The sequence below is a fragment of the Prionailurus bengalensis genome, chromosome B3 (genome assembly GCF_016509475.1).
Source record: "Prionailurus bengalensis isolate Pbe53 chromosome B3, Fcat_Pben_1.1_paternal_pri, whole genome shotgun sequence".
In the NCBI taxonomy this organism is placed as follows: domain Eukaryota; kingdom Metazoa; phylum Chordata; class Mammalia; order Carnivora; family Felidae; genus Prionailurus; species Prionailurus bengalensis.
The window spans coordinates 114,344,295-114,366,494 of record NC_057355.1 but is presented as its reverse complement, the minus strand read 5'-3'; the positions used below and the strand labels follow the sequence as shown (position 1 = coordinate 114,366,494).

At 44.4% G+C, this 22,200-nt stretch overlaps 1 protein-coding gene across 1 annotated transcript in view; it reads left to right on the top strand.

Annotated features, from left to right (window-relative positions):
• ZFYVE26 (zinc finger FYVE-type containing 26) overlaps positions 1-22,200 on the top strand; it is a 69,026-nt gene extending 46,826 nt beyond the window's left edge. Inside the window, exons 30-42 of the mRNA XM_043554362.1 lie at positions 990-1,021; positions 1,701-1,837; positions 2,732-2,952; positions 7,104-7,251; positions 7,509-7,718; positions 8,199-8,417; positions 12,321-12,518; positions 13,206-13,405; positions 14,253-14,394; positions 14,687-14,746; positions 16,187-16,369; positions 17,146-17,190; positions 19,850-22,200. Of these exons, the coding sequence (XP_043410297.1) occupies positions 990-1,021; positions 1,701-1,837; positions 2,732-2,952; positions 7,104-7,251; positions 7,509-7,718; positions 8,199-8,417; positions 12,321-12,518; positions 13,206-13,405; positions 14,253-14,394; positions 14,687-14,746; positions 16,187-16,369; positions 17,146-17,190; positions 19,850-20,053 (1,999 nt within the window). The 3' untranslated portion in view covers positions 20,054-22,200. The remainder of the gene's footprint in view (positions 1-989; positions 1,022-1,700; positions 1,838-2,731; positions 2,953-7,103; positions 7,252-7,508; positions 7,719-8,198; positions 8,418-12,320; positions 12,519-13,205; positions 13,406-14,252; positions 14,395-14,686; positions 14,747-16,186; positions 16,370-17,145; positions 17,191-19,849) is intronic.

Below are 22,200 nucleotides of genomic sequence, written 5' to 3'. Positions count from 1 at the left end.
CCGCTTGCCTTCCTCGGAGTAGAGGACAAGACAAATATCCATATACCATATTGCTGAGATTAGAAATGAGCAGTAAATTGATGGGGATTCTCTCACTCAACAATTACTCAGCAATAAACACTGTGTCCTCAAGGGGGCCCCATGTTAGTGGGGAGACCTTAACAAACAGACCACAAGGTCATTGGATGAGTGTAGTGGTAGAGACACACAGCTTAGCCTGATGGTGAGAAGATTTCTTAAAGGTATAGCACCTGATCTGAGCCTCTGAGTATGAGAAATTAGTAGGTAAAGAAGCCAAAACGGCATGCCCAGAAGTGGGAGTGACAACCGCAAAGGTAGCAACAGGAGAATATGTGGATTGTTTGAGGAAGTATAAAGAGGCTCGAGCAGTGGCTCCTCATACAGGTGATAGACTTGACCTCTGACTTGTGGCATCAGGACTTAGTGCTTGGTGATGCTAACTGAAATTGACCAGAGCCAGTGGCAGAGTGGAGAGGACTTTTATGGGTTGAGCACAAGTCATGGGTGGCAGGAGTTGGTCTCAAGAGATAACCAGACTAGGTCATAAGGACTGAAACTGCAAATGTGGAATACTTTTACCCTGAAGAGCTATGGAAGAATTTTAAGCACAAGCATAACATGACCAGATTTGCATTTTTGAAAGCTTGCTGTAGCTGCAAAATAGAGAGTAGGTTGACAGAGTCAAGGACACCAACTGGGAAGCCATTGGAAAGGTTCTGGCAATAAATGCTGAGGGCCCTTTCTGAGGCAGGGATGGAGGGAGAGATGGGGACATTTAAAGAGGTATTTAAGAGATGGAAGGGACAGAAAATGATGAGTGAGTGGCTGTGACAGATGAGGGACAGAAAGGAGTTTGGTTGGTTCCCTGATATATTTTACTTGGATAATGGTGTAAATGTCAATGCTCTATACCAAGTTCAAAACTGAAGAGGAGAAGGAATTCAGGCATTTCATTTTTCTGTTTCCAGTGTGCCAGAGGAGAATCCAGAACAACCAGAAGGTAAGGTTGAGTCATATTCCTATGACTCCTTGTTTATATGTTCAAGTTGGCTCTTTCTTCTTTCTTCAGTGTTTCAACTGCAACTGATACCCTTAATGGCAACTCAATACAACTTGTTGGCCAAGGAATATAGAAAATTATTGGCATTTCTATCAAGCTGTTTCCCTTAAAATTTACCATCATATTAACCTACCATATTTGGCCATTAGCTTCCAGCACTCAGAAGGCCAGCACCCAAAGAATTTGATCCCTAACTTTGAATAGGTTATTCCTTTTTTTCCTCCTGGATTTCCCCTTCACCACCATCCTACCTCTGAATGCTACCTCCTTCCCCCAACACAATCACTATTAATAGTTCGGTTTATATCCTTCCACAGAAGTTAGTTTTTAGGGTAGCCAATGACTCAGCCCTCCATTTGAGAAGGATACACATTTCAGAGTTTCTTGTGTGAAGCAATGGGTTGTATGACAAACACTGTAACACTCATCTGGGATCTTCCCTGGGGAAGAAAGTTTGAGATACCTAGTAAGATCTTCTAAAGAAGATAAAGGGGACCAAGGAGAGACAGAGACCCTCAGATAGGCAGGGATCTGCATGTAGCTCATGCCACTTTTCTGGTTGGGGCTACCCTGCACTGCTGGTCAGTTACTGACACACAGATGGCACTTCTCTTCTCAGCACCACCCAGCTCCAAGAGTGAAAGCCCTCCATACTCAGCTGTGGTGAGAGTCCCCAAAGCAGCTGAGGTGGAATGGATTTTGGATCTGAATGAGGAGGAAAATGAGCTGATGCGGAGTGAATTCTACTATGAGCAGGTAATGGCAATAAAATGTGATGGTCATTTGAGTTTCTTTCCAACATATAATTATGGCAAGAAATGCCAGAGATAGGTGAACCCGACCTGGCCGTCAACTTACAGCATAATAATATGGGAGCTAAGACAAGTAAACCAACTGGCAGAAAATGGAGAGCATCTTGGAAACGAGAGATCAGTAAAGGCTTCATGGAAGAAGTAGCATTTAAGATGATCCTTAGAAGAGTAGTAGGAGTGTGACGAGCAGAAATTTTAAGGAGAGTGAGGATAGGGGAAGGGCAAAGAGTGCAAAACTAGAACATCTGAGCAAAGGCACAATGTCAAAAATTGCAGGGCATGGTTAGGGGACTGGAAATGGTTTAATTGGAAAGAACATAGGGCAGTAATAGGTAGTAAAAGGCAGGATTGAAAAGAGCTATTTATGGATAAGGCCTTGAGTTCTGCAGTAGGGAATATGTACCTGGTAGGCACCAGGGACCATGCAAGGTTTTGGAGTGTGCTTTTGGAATATTAATTCAGCAACAATGGGTCTGTGCTTGAAACAGAGACTTCTCCAGCAAGGCGACTTCCATAGTCCTTGCCAGTAATAAGGAAGATCTGCACTAGTGAGAAAATGGAGGGAATGTGTGGACATCCCCAAGAAGTAGGTAACACATGAACACAGTATTCCCGGTATGGGAACGAAACCTAGCAGCCAGAGCTTTAGCAATGCCACTTAGAACACCTGCAATTTGTTGAGTTTCATTCCTACTTTGCTGTGGAAGTTGGCTTCTTCCTCCAGTGTAGTTCAAGCCTGGCGAAATAGGAAGAATAATTCCTGCCATCCAGCTGCCTTTGAAGAATGCTTTGGTCCCGAAGCTCACTATGTGTTTCTCTCTTCTCCCACCCTGGCCAGTCCCCCAGTGCCTCCTTGTGCATTGCCATCTTGAATCTGCACCGGGACAGCACTGCGTGTGGCCACCAGCTAATTGAGCACTGCTGCAAGCTGTCCCAGGGCCTCACCAACCCAGAGGTGGATGCAGGGCTACTCACAGACATCATGAAGCAGCTTCTTTTCAGCGCCAAGATGATGTTCGTCAAGGCTGGCCGGAGCCAGGACCTCGCTCTCTGTGACAGGTAAATGGGAATGAGTCTCTGTTCTTTTACGTGGGTATCATTTGTATCTGGTGGCTTTTTCTGGCCCCACTCTGAGTTCTCACCTCACCTTCCTCTCTCGTAAGACCCACTAAAATGTTTTGCTTCTCAGTTTGATATTGGTGAAATGCTGCTACCAGATCACAAGTGATCTTCCCTACCCTTCTTTTTCCCTGGGTGGATCCTCAAAGCAGAGTGTTCTGTAGCACTACCCCATCAGAAAGAAAGTAAACGCTTTGGTTAATCTGTAATTAAAATCAATTTGGGGAAGCACCTTTAGCTTCTGTGGGACTGTCTGGCTTTAAAAGAAAATGTGCCCTCCCTAAATGTCCAATGCTTAGCCTTGGCCAGAACTCTACCCTAGTCTTGACCAAATCCAGACTATTGCCTCAGAAGTTCTGGGTAACAGATCTATAAAGCACACTGGGGGCTAGTCTGTCCCTGTGTTACAGGTAGGAATCTGCATCATAAAGTAGAAATATCTATAGAAAAGGTAAGACTAGGCCCCAGATCCCTATACAACTTGCTCTGCCTCCATTCATTAACTTGACAGTGAAAACTCCCAGTTCCCAGCTTATCTGAGATGTGTGACTCATGTTGTGTGTTCCCAACACTCAGTCCTAGCCAGATATGGGAGCAGAGAGCATAATTTTCTTTGAAGTGTAAGTGCCTCAGGCCCTTACTCAGTTTTCACCTGCAAATTCCCAAGATGGAGAGCCAGTGCAGTGAATCTCATCTCTACTACTTCCTAGCTCTGTAACCTTGGAGAAGTCTGTTAACTGCTCTGAGTCTCAGTTTCCTCTTCTATAATATGGGGGGTGTTAATAATACTTACAGGGCAGTTATGAAGATAGAATGAGAGTATCCATGTGAAGGGCTAAGAATAGAGCCTTTGTACTCCAAAAATGCTAGTTTTATTATTTTCATTAACAAAACCAGGGGACATGTGGGTGGCTCAGTTGGTTAAGCATCCAACTCTTGATTTTGGCTCAGGTCATGATTTCACGGTTCATGACTTCAAGCCCCACTGTCGAACTCTATGCTGACAGTGCAGAGCTTGTGTGGGATTCTCTCTCTCCCTCTCTCTCTGCCTCTCCCTTGCTCACGTACATCCGCACAGGCAGTCATGCGCACGCACACATTGTCGTGTGCTCTCTCTCTCAAAATCAATAAAGAAACTTTAAAAAAAAATTTATAAAGGAGGGCCTGGGTGGCTCAGTTTGTTAAGCATCTGACTTCGGCTCAGGTCATGATCACAGTTTGTGAGTTCAAGCCCTGCTACGGGCTCTGTGCTGACAGCTCAGAGCCTAGATCCTGCTTCAGATTCTGTGTGTGTGTGTGTGTGTCTCTCTCTCTCTCTCTCTCTCTCTCACCCTCTGTCTCTCTGTCTCTCAAGAGTAAATAAAACATTAAAAAAAATTTTTTTTCAGGGGCGCCTGGGTGGCGCAGTCGGTTAAGCGTCCGACTTCAGCCAGGTCACGAACTCGCGGTCAGGCTCTGGGCTCTCGAACTCTCATGAGTTTGAGCCCCGCGTCAGGCTCTGGGCTGATGGCTCGGAGCCTGGAGCCTGTTTCCGATTCTGTGTCTTCCTCTCTCTCTGCCCCTCCCCCGTTCATGCTCTGTCTCTCTCTGTCCCAAAAATAAATAAAAATGTTGGGAAAAAAAAAAATTTTTTTTTTTAATTTTTTTTTCAAATAACAAACAGAAGATTGAGAAAGACGAGAGGAGGTGTAACAGAAAGTGGAAGGAAGTATAAAGGAAGTATAAAGGAGTTAATTTCACTGTTTCATACTAAGAGACAATAGAGTCTATATCATTTTTCAAGTTAATAAATGAAGAAATAAGTATATGTTAAGTAAAGTTTTTTAAATAACCATGAAAAGAACCAAAAATCTACCCATTTACCAGAAATAGAGAAGTGAAAAGAACAAAAACCACTCCATATAGCAGAAAGTAGAAGTTAAGGCAAAAATAAAAATATATCTAAATATACATCAAATGTCAGTAATGGAAATGAAATAAAATCTTATTAAAAGAAAAAAGTATTCAGATTGGGGGGAAAAAACAAATTTAACATCAAGTCCTATACTTCTTTCAAAATCTAATATAAGTGGAGGAAATATTCACTTTAGGCTATAGACAGCAGAAATTAAGAAGGTGCTAAAAAAAAGAGGGGGGCGTTGGGAGGAGCGCCAGGGTGGCTCAGTCAGTTAAATGTCCAACTGAGATCAAGCTTTGAGTCAGGCTTTACACTGACAGCTCAGAGCCCGCTTGGGATTCTCTCTCTCACCCTCTCTGTGCCCCTTCCCCCACTTGTGCTTGCTCTCTCTCGCTCTCTTTAAAAATGCATAAACCTGAAAAAAAAAAAAAAGCAGGGCACCTGGGTGACTCAGTCAGGTGAGCATCCCACTCTTGATTTCAGCTTAGGTCATGATCCCAGGGTCACACTGAGCATGGAGCCTGCTTAAGATTCTCTGTCTGTCTGTCTCTCTCTCTCTCTCTCTCTCTCTCTCACGTCCTCTGCCCCTCCCTTGCTGAAGTACATGCACACAAGCACTCGCTCGCTCTCTTTCTCTCTCTAAAATAAAAAAATTAAATTTAAAAAAGGAAGTGTTTCCTTCGGTAAGATTCTCAACCCCAGATGCAGTGCGCTTCTCTTTACAATGTACAACAATTGCTTTACATTATACGTTTGTAATTTATAGATTCAGACATGCCCATTCTAGATGATTTCTTCCTTCCTGCAGTTTTCATCTCTCATGTGTATTTAGAACTCCTGGTTTGCACAGTATTTTTCCACTGTTTTTAACTCTTACCTCCTTTTGAGAGACATTTAAATAAATAAATAAATAAATGTTTAAAAACAAAACTCACATTACCTGTTACTACACGTTTGTTTTTTTAATTTTTTTTACACATTTTTTTAATTTTGTTTTTAAGTTTATTCATTTTTGAGAGATAGAGACAGAGCATGAGGAGGGGAGGGGCAGAGAGAGAGGGAAACACAGAATCAGAAGCAGGCTGTAGGATCCACACTGTCAGCACAGAGTCCGACACGGGGCTCGAACTCATGAACTGTAAGATTATGACCTGAGCTGAAGTCGGAGGCTTAACCAACTGAGCCATCCAGGCGCCCCTTACCTGTTATGACAAATGTACAATACATTATGATACCAATTTTGTTTTTACACCATGTACTCTCCCTTACCCCATTCCCACTAAGTTGAGAATGAATGATGTCCTGAATCCCTTTCCAGGGAAATTGATGGACAAGTAAGGATCCATGGAACTTTTTTCTAGACTTCTAAACAATTACATATAATTGTATATAACATATGTTACATAATATATATATATATATATACATATATATATAGTGTAATATATATTGCTTAATATATACAATTATATTCAAGAACTTGGAGTGTAGCACTGTACAAAATGACCCAGTTCTCTGGGCTCTCTGTCACCATAAGGTTTTTACAATCACCAGGTATCAGGAGTAAGATCAAAGATGGCAGTGCTAATGGGCTGTAGCACGGGGTCATCCTAAGCATGGGAAGAAGATGTCAAGTCCAAGAGATTAGAATCCAAATGAAGGACCAGGTTGCCCTTTCCCAGCAGCATCTCCAAGGAAAGTAGTGACGTGGCTTCTGTACTGACCAGAAATACAGGCCAGGCCATTGATAGTCTCTGTGCTTTCTCCCTAGCACGCAGTTCTAAAGAACCAAAAAGCAAGTGGGCAATTTATGAATCTCCTAGTTGTAAACATCCCTACTCTGAGTATTAATATCTGGTATTTAATGATTACCTTCAAAATTCTAGACTCAATGCTAAGCCCTTTTACTTGGGCTATTTCATTCTATTCTTAAAATTATCTTATATCCATTTTACAAATGAGTAAACTGAGGTAGAGAAGAGTTAACTGACTTGCCCAAGGTCATAGAGCTGCTAAGTGATAGAGTTGAGATTCAGAGAGTCTGACTCCAGAGCCTTCTCTCATAGTGTCTGTGTACCTCTCAATTCTCATTACCATATTTCGCACTGGAATTGAAATAGAAAACATTAAAGCAGCAACTATTCTTAGTAAGACTCGGTAGAGCCTCATTGCCTTGCCTCTTTCCTCCCTGTAGCTACATCAGCAAGGTAGATGTGCTGAATATCTTAGTTGCTGCTTCATATCGCCACGTGCCATCTCTGGATCAGATCTTGCAGCCGGCTGCAGTAACCAGGCTAAGGAACCAGCTTTTGGAAGCTGAGTACTACCAACTGGGTGTTGAGGTGAGGCCAAGACAAAACTTACCTCTACCCAATTGTAATGACTTGCCTTTGCCTGGCCTTGCAAACAGGTATTGTCATCTCTCAGTTGTCCTTGGCCATAGGGAAGTATCTGGAGCATGACAAGTTTGCCAGTTGGGAGTAATGGCAGGTGGGATGATGGGGAAGGAAGATGATTGGCAACAATGGGAAAGAATTGGTCTTTGGGACTTTCACTGAATTTAGGTGCCTCTCACTAAAAGGAGCAGTTTTTCCTCCAGATCTCCACAAAGACTGGCCTTGATCCCACTGGAGCGTGGCATGCTTGGGGCATGGCCTGCCTCAAAGCCGGGAACCTCACTGCTGCACGGGAGAAGTTCAGTCGCTGTCTGAAGCCCCCTTTTGACCTCAATCAGCTGAGTCATGGCTCAAGACTGGTACAAGATGTGGTTGAGTACCTGGAGTCCACAGTGAGGCCACTCCTGTCCTTGGTAAGAAGACAGCAGATGGAGAGTCGGTTCAGGGAGGAAAGCTCAGGAGCAGTAATGACCTGGGGAAAGAATCAGTGTCCACTCAGCTTATAGTGGCAGTCCCGGCTCAGAGCTGCCAGATTTAGATTTTATTCTTTCCATTTTACATAATTAGGTAAGTAACTCTATATGGTTAGGTAAGTAATACAAAGTCCATTTAAAAAAAAAGCAAACTACAATAAAGTATTTTTTAAATGATAAAAATTATACATAATCCCCTACCCAGACTTAAGTAATATCTAGATTTTCGTGAATTTTCTGTGTTATGTTTTTGAATGAAATTGGTGTTATAAACACAGTGTTATAGCATGATGGAGAATTGTAAAACTGTATTGTAAGGTTGTTTCCACATTACTAAATACTCTTTGAAAGCAATATTTTCAGAGGCTGCTGAGAATTTACTGAGTTTTATTTTTCTTTTGCATTCTCCTTTCCTGTCAGCAAGATGATGATTATTTTGCTACCTTGAAAGAACTGGAAACTACCCTTCGGACCCAGAGCCTCTCTCTGGAGGTGATTCCTGAAGGGAAAATCATGAACAACACCTACTACCAAGAATGCCTCTTCTACCTGCATAACTATAGCACCAACCTGGCCATCATCAGCTTCTACATGAGGCACAGCTGCCTACGGGAAGCGTTACTCCACCTCCTCAACAAGGTGGGACTCACAAACCCAGCTCTCAAATAGCAGTGCCCACTCTGCCCACCTGGGTTGGCCCACTCAGCTTTAAGGGGAGTGATAACCCACCTGAAACTTAACCCAGTGCTGAGCTATAAGATCATCTCTGGCAGAGTCAGGTAAAAATGGAAAGTTCTATCCATTTAGATTATGATTTGATACATGTGCAGCAAGTCTTAACCTGGATCCTGGATTACCCCTGTGATTGGCAATGACAAATTTCATTCCTTCTCCCAAAACATACAGCAGAATCAAATAGTAGTTGACAGCATGGTCTCTAGAATGAGATAGTTGGTATAAGTGGTGTGACCTTGAGCAAATTTGTCTACCTCTCTGTTTCCACACACCTCCCACCTGCCGTGGGACTATGTCCCACTGCTAACTCAGCTGCTGGTCTAGTCAGAGTTGTTACAAGGGCCAGGAAACACCCATGATCCTATATTTGGGCCCCAAATATCTAATGGGAGGAGAGTGTTCTCTCCTTTTGTCCCTCTGACATCCTCTGTCCTCCTCCCACAAGAGGTGAGGGCACCACCGAAGTGCATTATTTCTTTGGAGCCATTGTTAGGCAAAGTCAGAGAACTCTGTTTCCCCTGACCCTTTGGTATTTACTTTTTTACAAGAATGTTCCAAGAATATTTTCGGAGGACTTGGCTGATTTGGACCAAATTTCATAGGAAAATATAGGAGTTCAATACTTCAGTTTCAATCTGCCACCCTAATTCAAAATGGCAGCCAGAGAAAGTTTACAAATGGACACATCTTCTAGGGTTGCTCCAGGTGAAGTCTACTGTTCACAGTCATGGTGACCATACCCCTACAGGACAGTGAAAGGGAAATGTTTTCACTACTGCCTTAGCTACTATTTCTTAGCTACTAACCAGTTTTCAGGAATAAAGTAAGAATTATTTTATTTAGGGTTTAATTGCTAAATTTTTCCTTTTCCTCAGTTTCCAAATGAGTTTTGAGATAAAGCTACTTTTCCTAAACACAAATTGAGAGTGGAAATCAACCAGTTCTGTTTCTTCTAACTGTTGACTAGTTCAGAGAGTTAATCTGCTTACTTACTTATCTTGGTATAAGCTGACAACAGCATTACCCTGCTTTACATTTGTCAGAGCTAGGAAAGAGCCTTCTTTTTATCTCCTATAATCATATTTACCCTTGAACCAAAATATCTTAATTCTCAAGCAGATAGGGAACAACAGAAAAACACATTGTGAAAACTACAGCTGACTGGCTAGAGCTGGAAGGTGTTCTGTTGCTGGTCTCGTTCCCTGTCCTTTTCACCCCTTTACCTGCAGCACTGCCCAAGAGTGAGCTTTCTAAATCGGAATACATGCTATTTATGTTATTCATAGTTCATGTTATTCGCCTCTCTGAAAGGCCCTCAGAAGATCCCTGTGGCCATAAGATGAAGTCCAAATTCCTTGGCATGCATACAGGACCCACCCAGATCAGGCCCCCTGATTTCTCCAGTTTGTTTTCACAAGTTCTAGATATACCCTACATTCCAGGCCTATGAAATTATTTACCTTACACTTTCTTACCTCCGTGAATCTGCATGTGCTGTACCCCCTACCTAGAATACCCTGCCCCTCTTTGTTTTCTTGGAAAACTCCTGTTTATCCTATCAGACCCTCTCTGTTGAGCCTCCATAGAACACACAAGCAACGTCAGTCCCCACTTCCTACACACCACCACTGTATCTAGAGTACAGCTCTGTTACTGTGTTGATCCCACCGCATTGCAGCTGCTTCTTTACAACTGTGTCATCCCTTCTGGATCATGGAAGCTTAGGTTTTACCTCTCTGTGTCTTCAGATGCCTGGCCTAGTGCCAGTTATGAATGAATGAGTAGATGAATAGATTAAATAGAAGCTCTTAAGGTATTGCTCTTCTGCAAAATTCCCATTCCTATGCAGCTGATCCCCCTGCTTTTTAAAGTCCGTCCTAAAACTTTTAAATTAGGTCTGGGTTTCTCAGTTAGGAACAGCCAGAATCAGAAAAGAAGTCCTCACCCACCGTGGATGTCCTCAAAGCTTAGAACTCTTCCAGTTCTAAACAGCTTGTACCCAGTGCTGCAAGGCCGACATGGTTATACTACTGTGAGTTTATAGCCATTCTTTACTCTCCATTAGTTATTCACAGTTTAAAGTCTAAATGCCGAGATGATTTTTTTTTCTATGACTATAGAATGCGGATTTATGACACAGGGTCTCTGAACCACAGATAAGCTTCAGAAGGGAAGGGATTAGTATATGTGTGCACTTTCCTGAGGAGTTGATCCATAATGTTTATCTTTTATTCTTTCATCCAAGAAATATTTATTAAATAGCCAAGGACTATTCTGGGCATTGTGGGAAAAAAACAGACAAAAATATCTGCCCTCATAAAACTTACATTATAGCAGTGAGACGGACAATAAACAAGGTAAATAAAATCTGTAGTATAGGTGATGAGTAAAAAGAAAAATAAAGCAGGGCAGGGGCAGGGATGGGTGGGGCAGTTTTAGAAAGGATGCCCAGGGAGGGTGACACTCAATAAAGGCCCGAAGGAGGTGGGGAGTGAGCCGTGCAGATTATGGAGAAAGCGTAGTCTTTGAGTAGCAAATGCAAGGGCCAGGGTGGCTCGAGCAGAGTGAGCTGGGGAAGGCATAGGAGCAGATAAGGTCAGAAAGGCAACAAGGGCCCAGTCAAACAGGGACCATATATGGCCTTGTGGACATTGTGAGGGTTTGGGCTTTGTCCTGAGTGAGGAAAACCACGGGAAGATTTTGAGCAGAGGAGTAACATGATGTGACTTATGTTTTAACAAAACCATTCGGGTTGATTGGTTGGCATTAGACAAAAAAGAGGCAGGAGCAGAAAGTGATAGACCAGGGAGGAAGCTATTTCAATAATCCAGGCAAGTGATAATGATGCCTTGGCCAGGGTGGTCAGATAGAGGCAGATTCTGTATGTATTTTGATGGTAGATTCAATAGAATTTGCTAGTGAATTTTATACTGGGGAGGGAGAGAAGATCTGACTGAATTTTAATCTGAACATCTAGAAGAATAAAACTGCCATCGGAGAAAGGGAAAACTACAGAAGAGATTTGGAAGAAACAACCAGGAGTGAAGTTCTAGATGTATTAAGTCTACTAGATACCTGAGAAGACATTTTGAGTAGGCAATTGGATATTTTAGACATACACTTCTGGAGTTCAGGAGGAATGAACAGGATGGAAATAGGGATCTAGGCACAATCACCAAATAGTTTTAAAGCCATGAGACTGTATGAAATCACCAAAAGAGTGAGTATAGAAAGAAAAGAGAATAGCTTCCTCCTAAGCCCTGAGGAAATTAAGAGGAATCAGCAAAGGAGATTGAGAAGAAGTAGCCAGAGAAGTAGAAACAAAACCTGGAGAGGGTAATGTCCTAGAAGCCAAATAAAGAAAATCTGGCCAAAAAAAGAAAAGGAGGAAGAAGCCATCAGCTATATCAAAAGCCATCAGCTATCCACCTGATAGATCAGGTGGAAAACAAGGGCACAGAATTTTAGATTTAACAATTTAGAGACCATTGGTGACCTCGGGGGCAGTTTTAGTGAGGTGATGGGTGCAAAAGCTTGATAAGAATGGGTTGAAGAGACAATCACAGGAGAGAAATTGGAGACTGAGAGCGTAGATGACTTTGTCAGGGAGCTTTCTGTTCAGGAAAGGAGAGAAGGGGAGCAGTCATCAGAGTGGGGTTCTCAAAGGAATCAGTGACTCGTAAAATGTTAAGAAGCACCACTGTAGAAGGAAGCTGAAGGTGTGTGAGTGGAAGGAAATCCAGAGTGGATCCCAGAGAGTGCCAGAACCAGGCTCAATACTTGACTTTTTGCCTTGCCCTGCTGCAGGAGAGTCCTCCAGAAGTCTTCATAGAAGGCATTTTCCAGCCAAGTTATAAAAGTGGGAAGCTACACACTTTGGAGAACTTGTTAGAATCCATTGATCCAACCTTAGAGAGCTGGGGAAAGTACTTGATAGCTGCCTGCCAACATTTACAGAAGAAGAACTACTACCACATTCTATATGAGCTACAGCAGTTTATGAAGGTAATAGCCCCTTCCTGCCCTCTACATCTGTTGATGACAACCTGCCAACGGAGAGACTGTGCAAGACGAGGGAACAAGACTGTCATCTGGTCCCTGACTTCACTATTTGACCAACCCTAGAGCAAATCCATGTTGCTCTCTAGTATTGTTGGATAGTGTTGGGATTTCCATTCTCATCCCAAAGAGACAAATCGTAACCTTGTCAGTAATGGCATTCTTTAGAGTTCAAGGAATGTGAAGGTTAAAAAAGAGGTCTGTGGCAATTTTGAAATAAGCATGAGGCATGAATGCAAAATTCATAAGGAATAATAAATAAATAAGTGTTTTTTAGAGAAGGTGCATGAGGTAACAAGGTTCTCCCAATCTGTCCCAGGGTTGCAAACACTAAATCACAGAGAAATTGAACCATTCAAAGCCAAAGTGAGACCAAAGCCAAGCTGAATGGAAAAGCAAAAGTATCCTTTTTGAAGATCTCTTCTGTGGTGGAATAAAATCCTTCCCAGGAGCTCAGCCAGTCAGTTCACTTTAGAATCCCTTGGGCTTAGGAGTAACTGATACAAAATAGTTGTTCAACCCATGCTGGCGACTAGGCTTTATGGATGGGAATCAAGTCAGAATTTTCCTAACAGCCCCACCTTCCAATATCCCTGATCTCACTTGATCTGAATATTCATTTCCCTCTTATAGGACCAAGTCCGGGCCGCCATGACCTGTATCCGGTTCTTCAGTCACAAAGCAAAGACTTACACAGAACTGGGAGAGAAACTCTCGTGGTTACTTAAGGCCAAGGACCACCTGAAGATCTACCTCCAAGACACCTCTCGCAGCACCAGAAGGAAGAAAACCACCTTCTTCCAAAAGAAGATGACTGCAGCTGATGTGTCCAGGTAGACCATGGCTCAGGGAACAATTAGGGTGGGCAGAACGGCTAGAAAGGAGTGTCTGTTGGCGATGAAGCCGCTCTTGTCCATTCCTAAACCCTTGAAAGAGAACCACTCATCTAAAGGGGATCATTCCTAAGTGACAGTGTGCAGTACAAGCACGCAAAGCCTACAGAGGAGCTCATAGAAGAGAGTGAGGGAAGTACTGGGATGAGACTACATGCCAAATGCCTTCCAGTAGGCAGGCGGAAGAGGTCCTCAAGGTGTTGGCCTGGCCCATCTCCATCTTCCTCACACACTCCTCCCTTCTCCCTTGCTGAGTGACAGACACACTGGCCTCCTGGGGGCTCCTTCGCACACCAAGCCCTTCCCTCCTCTCAGTCTTTATACTTGCTTACCCATTACACTCCCTCTGCTTACGACACAACATCCAAAGTAAATGCTGCACCCTGCCTTCATTGCCTTCATTGCCTTCATAGGCCCAGTCGCTAGATACTTTGTATGTTTGTTCATTATTCATCTCTCCTCTCGCCTATGAAGTCTGTGAGGGCAGGGTTCATGTCTCTCTTGAGCTCTGTTGTTATCAGTGGCACATGGTGCTTCCTAAATACTTACTGATGCAGAGACTTGACTTTGTCCAGTTCCACGGAGCAGCAGTTAGTCTGTACAGGGCACCAGACCACCCTATCTTGTCTTGTTGTAACTGATCAGGGGGTATTTTGGATTTCTTCTCTCTCCATATCATTTCTTTCACCTTTTCCATTGCCATCTTATCATGATTTCTCAGTCACCCTGCCCTAGTCCCTCCTAAAGCCCCTCCTGAGGCTATACTATGTGTCTCCTGTCACCATAGGCACATGAACACACTTCAGCTGCAGATGGAAGTGACCAGGTTCTTACATCGGTGTGAAAGTGCTGGGACCTCTCAAATCACCACCTTGCCTCTGCCAACCCTCTTTGGAAATAACCACATGAAAATGGATGTTGCCTGCAAGGTACCTACGAATGTTTCAGACCTCTCACAGACTATTCTCTTTCAGAAGTTTATCACAATTGTCATCATCTAGTTGTATTTCAGTTGTTTGTTTGATGACTGCCTTCCCACTAAGACATGAGCCACAGAAGGCTGGAGATCAAATCCATTTTGATTACTCTTGTATCCCTAGTGCCTGGTGCTTGGTAGAGTCTCAACAAATATTTGTTGAATAAATGAGGCCCCTTATTCTTGATAGAGGGGCTACTCCAGTAATTATTGCTTCTTTATACACATTTCCCTCTCCTTTTCAGGTCATGCTAGGAGGGAAAAATGTGGAAGATGGTTTTGGAATTGCATTCCGTGTTCTGCAGGTATGTCTTGAATCACTCAAGACTTATTCTGAGAACAGTCAGCACCTGACCACAGTTCCATGAGAGATTGTTCTTCAGAAAACTTTTATCCCAAGATAAAGCAGATTTACATATACGTCATGAATGTAGTCGAGGTGGTTACCACAGAGCAGAGTCACATTCAAGATTCTAGGACACATTGCCAAAAGCCAAGTAACCAAGGACAGATTCATCAAAAGCTATCAGGTCTAGAACAGCTCCTCACAGCTGTTCCCCTGCGCAGCCCCAGCTTGTGCTCTGAAGGGAGCATGGCTGAAGGATGTGGCAGGTGGGGGGAGATGGTCCCGTGCAACAGGAAGAGCCGCAGACAGCAAGGACTGCCCCTCCACACTCCATCTGCCCAGGTGCTGGCTCAAGGAGTACCTTTCCTGTTGTTTGTGGTGAGAAGACACAGGTGCAGCTGCGGCGCTCGAGAGAGTCTGGGGCAGGTACTGAAACCACAGGGGCAGAGTTTCTACAGACCACCCCCACCACACGGTTCCATGCAGACACTCTAAGGACCGTCACTCTCTGGAGTGGAAAGAGCACACTGTGTGTCTCAAGGATCAGTGGCTTCGTGAACGATCGGACCGGTTCCTTTCTTTTCCACATTATTTCAGTGTTGGAAAAGTCTCTGCACATGCAGCTACCCCTGGCGGGCAGGCAGGGCTGCAGCTCCTCCCAGACTCGGGTGAGGATTGTCCTAGACCACGGCCTGACTTAAAGGGTTTATCTGGTAGTTTCCAGCAAATCAGTCCTTTGGTGAACTGGTCTGTTTCCAAACACTGAGGCATCTCTCGATAGAGCACCAAGTGTCCACGGCAGCAAATACTAACCCCCAACATCCCTTTCCTTTTAAAATTTTTTTTTTCAACGTTTATTTATTTTTGGGACAGAGAGAGACAGAGCATGAACGGGGGAGGGGCAGAGAGAGAGAGGGAGACACAGAATCGGAAACAGGCTCCAGGCTCTGAGCCATCAGCCCAGAGCCTGACGCGGGGCTCGAACTCCCGGACCGCGAGATCGTGACCTGGCTGAAGTCGGATGCTTAACCGACTGTGCCACCCAGGCGCCCCATCCAACATCCCTTTCCTAAGAGAAAGGTGGCTCATTAGAGAAAGAACGAACTGGGAAATTGGATTAGAATGTTTTTAGAAAGTGGCAGGCAGCAAGTTAAATATACTATTTTAGATATCAAGGTTATGATTTTTATAGTTGTTTCTAAATGTCTGCCTAATTCCAAAGAGGAACTTTTTGCTTGTTTTTGTTTGTTTGTTTGTTACGTGGTTTTTTTTTTTGTCATGACTACGATCAGTATGGCTTTCTACACCAAGCATAGTGGGAGCTTTTTAAATATTGCCTTCCTTCCCCTTGCTGATGTCCTCTGCTACCCGAAGGCCATCATTCCATGTTCTGTTCTAGGACTTCCAGCTGGATGCTGCAGCGACCTACTGCAGAGCTGCCCGGCAGCTGGTGGAGAGGGAGAAATACAGTGAAATCCAACAGCTGCTCAAGTGTGTCAGTGAGTCAGGCATGGCGGCCAAAAGTGATGGGGACACCATCCTCCTCAACTGCTTGGAAGCATTCAAGAGAATTCCACCCCAGGTGCGCTCGCTTCTATACCTCTTTGCCCCTCTATCTGTTTCAGTGTCTTCATATCCCTTTCTTTATTTTTCTGTTCCCTGTAATGTACTCATAATGTACTGAAACTCTGTAAGATCCCTTCATGTTTCTGACTCCTCTGTAATGGCCTCACCCTAATCAGCCCTTCCCTGGAATAGTGGCCTCACCCTAATCAGCCTTTCCCTGAAAAGAAAATTCTTGATAATCTCTATACCTGGAAGGTGTCCCTCAATATCTATTGTCTAATATTTGCAACACTTGGAAATGTCTGTGGATGACCAATTTGAGCTTCTCCCTGTGATTGTAGAGGAGGTCAGGGTGAGTCTGTAGATGGCCTTTGAAGCATGTTGCCTATGAAATTGCCCCCCTCTGGCTTCTTTGTGGAGTTAACAAAGCCACATCCATTCATGAAGGCCAATAACAGGCCTTTTGGGAGCTGTTCTTTCTCCTCAAATTCCCCAGCTTAGTGTTATCCCTAGCTTTCCTTTGGTGCCCTAATAGCAGAAGTTGAGTTTAAGGGATGCCTGGCTGCCTCAGCCAGTGGAGCACACGACTCTTGATCTTGAGGATGTAAGAAGTTCAAGCCTTACATTGGGTGTAGAGATTACTTACAAAATGAAATCTTCAAAAAAAAAAAAGAAGAAGAAGTAGTAGAGTTTAACAAGAGTCAGAATGACCAGGCTAAGACTGGATTGGGCCTCAGCTCCCATGCTGGGGACTCTTCTTCCTCTCACAACTGCTATTTCTGTTCTGCACAGGAGCTGGAGGTCCTGATCCAGGCAATACACAGTGATGACAACAAGGTGAGCAGAATTTTCTCTAAACCTGGTGTTGCTCCTGAATAGCACCTTTTCACCTTTGTCCCTTGCTCCCCACAAAACCTGTACCTCAGCTTCTTTGTTATCCAGAGATGGAGCTGGGGCCCAGATGGAGGTGCAGAAGGGAGAAAACTGAGGGAGAACGCACATTGACTCTGTGAGCCTTTCCTTCCCATTTCTTTATCCCCAAGACAAACATGTCCTAGGCTACTGTTGAATCTCCATTTTATATGCAGAGCTTTTCTGAGAGAGTCCTAGGAAATCCTTCATATCAGTCTTCAGGTTGACTGAATGAGGTTCTCAAAGTGGGCAGACATTTATTTATCCTGGAGGGAAAAGGGTACCCTGTACAGTAAGAAGGACACCCCACCCAACCCTTGACCAACAGATATCCATTAGTGTCTCCTTCTCCAGAACAGGCCATTTCCCTGAGGTCAGTGATCTCTTCCCTGTTGAGTAGGAAATCAGTGCTTTTGCAAGGAGTGCCAACCAGCATAGAAGTGTTCCCAACTACTCCTATTTGTGCCTAACTACAGGCTAATCTAATCTGTCTGCCATCCAGAGGAAGTCCCACAGGCCAGGAGAGGCCTAGGAAAACCAAGCCAGACTGCCCTGGCCACTAGCAGTGGGAAGATCTGGCAGCTGAGTCCCTTGTGAAGAAAACTAATGTCAGGCACATGGCTTTTTTTTTTCCTTTAATTTTTTTAAATGTTTATTTTTCAGAGAGAGAGAGAGAGAGAGAGAGACAAAGTATGAGTGGGGGAGGGGCAGAGACAGAGACACAGAATCCTAAGCAGACTAAAACACATGGCTCAAACTCACTAGTCATGAGACCTCAGCTGAATGTCCAACCGACTGAGCCACCCATGCACCCTTCAGGCACATGGCTTCTTATATAACCACAGAACTGCTTCCCATGGCAGTTTTGCTAGTCCCTGTACTGAATTTACCAGGCCTTCTTCAGCTGAGGGATTAGGAAGACTATGTTCTTAGCATTTCTTCATTTATGCATGCAACATCCAGATGACCTCATATAGGATAGGATTCTGATATTCTGAATTGTGAGAATTACTGTTTCAGAATCATAATGAGAATCCAGCACCCAGGCCAGATACCCCGGTTCCCTGATCCCCAGACTGCAGACCTTTTCCAAGCCTTCAGTGAGCCTCCCCCTCAGCAGGAAAGAGGCTTTGCCCTGGGAAAGACATGCATTAAAATCTAGGCAGTTGTTCTTTTTTCAGGGTTTTTTTTTTTTTCTTAGCACTTATTCTAATGCACTTAAGTGATCTTAGGCCAAGGTCTTGCCAAAAAACCAGCCTTATTCAGTTCCTATTCCAGACTGTCTGGCAAAAATGCCCTCTTCCTATAGGTATGAATGTTGCCTGACAACGTATGATACTGTGTTTAACATACATAGGTGCTAAGTAGAGCCAAAGGCCTGGGTGAGAGTGAACATCATGGGGTAGCAGGTAGATACCCAAACAGCAGGACTTGATCATGATCACTTACGAGCCTAGAGAATATTGGACATCTTCTAGCTTTAGCAAATTATCTGTAGCTGAGCTTCAGATAGAAAGATAGAAAGACTTCAGTGACCAAGACAAAAAAGATGGAAGATGAAATATGAAGAGAGAAGAGTCCCCTCCAACCACTAAGAGGGACTGTCACAGCAAAAAGTCAGCTGTTAGTAAAAGCTGAGGCAACTCGTTAGGGCCTTGCTATTGGCTGGTGTAGCACACTGGCAAACCAGGGATGTGCTGGTGAGCTCGGGGCCTGGGAAGGTGTGGGCTCTAGTCTCCATTAAGCTGGGGATTTGTGAGATGGAAGGTCTCCAGAGTGCAGGAGAGACCACCCCTCACACCTGAAATTGAGACGCTTCTGATCCAAACAGCAAAAGTCAAGTCAGTGTGAGATTATCCCTTAGTTAGCCCTTTTCTAACTGTGTGTGTGTGTGTGTGTGTGTGTGTGTGTGTGTGTGTATACGTGTTCATCCCTGAACTTCCTATTACAAGATTTTAAATTCAGCAGGTTGAAACCAAAAAATAGTGAAGGAAGAATCTTTGTGCCCATCGTAAGAGAGAGATATGATGGCTCATTCATTCATTCATTCAATCATTCACTTAATGCATGTTTATTGAACACCTGCCAATGCCAGGCCATGTGCTAGGCACCAGGAGTACAAGAAGTAGAAAAAGCAGACACTATTCCTGGCCTCATGGGGCTTACAATCTAGTCAAGGAAACAGACATCAGATAATCACCCAAACAATTATCAAATCATAACTTGTCAATGACAGTGCTGACCCAGTGCTGACCCTGAAGCTAGCAGGAAGCTGGAGAGCCCAGGATAGTGAGGAGGAGGGCCTCAGAAGGAAGAGACAGAGACCAGATTCTGCCTGCCTGCCTGCTTTTCTTCTTTTTGAAATTTTTAGGTTACTTGTAATAATTATAAAATAACAGTGTAATAGGTTAACATCCGGAATATTTGAAGAGTTGCTACGATGTAATGAAAGACAAGAACCCAATTTTTAATTTGGTAGGTGAGAAGTGCTCTCGTCTGCCAAGCTCTCTGACACAGCTGTGTGTGTGTCGCTTCAGCATTGGTGATGGTTTCCTCTTGGCTGTCTCTTATGCCCAATTGCCAGGTTCAGGCCTACCTGACATGTTGCAAACTGCGTTCTGCCTACTTGGTTGCTGTGAAGCAAGAACACTCACGGGCTGCAGCCCTTGTCCAGCAGGTGCAGCAGGCTGCCAGGAGCAGTGGGGATGCAGTAGTGCAAGACATCTGCACCCAGTGGCTTCTGACGAGCCACACCCGGAGCACCCACAGCTCAGGCTCCAGAAAGTGACCGTGTGCAGCGAGGCCTGACTACTATAGAATAGGAGAGATGGAGATGATCTCTACCTCTCCCCTCCTGTGCAGTGGGACTTCCCCGGCTCTGCCCCAGGTCGGAAAGAGCTGGATCGGACCCTACTTGCCACCTTGGGCAAGGATAGGACCTTTCACGCCACGCAAGTGCCATGTTTCTGTCAAACTGTGGGATCTACGTGTTCATCCGGAGATGGCCAGTTCTTTCTACCTCAGCGTGAGTAAGTGTGTGTGCACACTTCTGTGCACTCATGTTTACGCCTAAGCATTTCTGAACAAACAAAACTCTCCCCCACCAAAAAGAGGCACTTTACTTTAGACTTCTGCCAGTCTGCACACCTTCCCTGCGTTTTGGTTCTTAACCCGGGTCATCCTCTTTGTACACAGTTCCCTCCGTGTGGAGATGCTCAATGGCTCCTCAGAACTAGAAGGGTTTTACAGAGAATTATAGAGCAGCACCAAAAGGATTGCCTCTTTTCTTCCTTCTCTCCCCAAAATTCAGAGATGGCGAGGGGCAAGTGCTACCTGTGGAATAAAACTTACGAGTGTGCCCTCTCACAAGCACAAGGAGTAACCATGAGTCTCTGGAAGGTAGTCTGAACAGAAGCGTCCTCAGGTGCTGGCGTCTGAAAGCTGTGGGTGCAGACAGTGAGGGGGCCAGAGCCCCACTCACCAGCAGAGGGGCACCATTGCATTCATGCTGTGGGGAAAGAAAGGGGAACCTCTCCAAAAAGAATGCAGGGGGCTTGCTTACAAGCACAGAGCTGGCTTTTGTGAATATCCCTGCAGGAAAGAGAGAATGTGGCTCCCTCTTAGAGAGTCTGGGAAGAGAAATGGTAACCAAGATCCTAGCCCTAAAATGGCTAGACTACCTGTTTGAGTTAACAGCCTGTTTGTGCTCCTTAAAATGGTCAGGAATCCACTTCCTCTTCTGTCCTGCTTCTCTACAGTCTCATCAGGACCACAGGGTGAATACACAGAGGCCTAGGGTCATTGAGAAGGCAGTACACTTCTCTGTCTTCACAGAGGGAATCAGGGTTTGGGCCTGCAGACAAGAGTCAGAACAAGGGGATGATGAAATGGTCCTGTCCAGTTGATGGAAAACCAGGTGAAGTACTCCTTTAATATGCACTGGCTTGTGTTCCCACACCAGATATGATTTTTTTTTAATGTTTTATTTTATTTTTGAGAGAGAGAGAGAGAGGGAGAGAGAGAGAGAGAGAGAGAGAGAGAGAGAGAGAGAGAGAGCGCACGCGCACACACACACACACACACACACACACACACGCATGAGTGGGGAGGGGCAGAGAGAGAGGAAGACAGAGAATCCGAAGCAGGCTCCAGGCTCTGAGCTGTCAGCACAGAGCCCAACCCAGGGCTCGAGCTTTCAGACCGTGAGATCATAACCTGAGCCGAAGTCGGACACTCAACCAACTGAGCCACCCACGCACCCCCAGACATGATTTTAAAAGGGTCTGTTGTACTCAATGACTTGGATTTGCAAGTGAGGGCCCTAAGAAAAAGCTGCAGCTCTCAGCCTCCCACCAGCCAGAGCTCAGTCTGTTGATCTCACATCTGCTGCTGAAACAAACAGGAACTGGAAGCCAAAGTCAGTATCTCTGGTGCTTAGACCCTGTGGATTTCTTTCTGAACCAGGTTTTTTGGTAGTAAAAAAATAACCATCATGGGCATCTGTCAGATTCAAAGTTTTGGTCCTGTAGAGAAGAGAAGCTTCAAAGAAAATATTAGATCTCTTTTGGGGGAGGTTTAACAAGTCAAGTGGCTTTTCCTTCTTCGAGTCATACAATGCATCTGTCTTCCAGGAAACATCATTCCCTGGCATCCGCTTGTCCTTCTAAGTCTGCCCTCTTTGCACTGAACATAAGCACTTTATATGAATGGGTTGCAAATCTTGCAGCCCTTAATTTGGGATGTTAAAACCAGATTTTTCTGACTTTTTCCTCTAATTAGTTGAACTATAAAATAGGTAACCATTGACTAGACTGACATAAGATGATGCTAAAGGCCTTTGAGCATCACGCTGTGGTCTCCAGGGGAAAAAAAGTACATGTTGAAGGGTTGAATGTTTTACTACAAGCAAGCCACAATAAAGTGTCTGTCCTACCA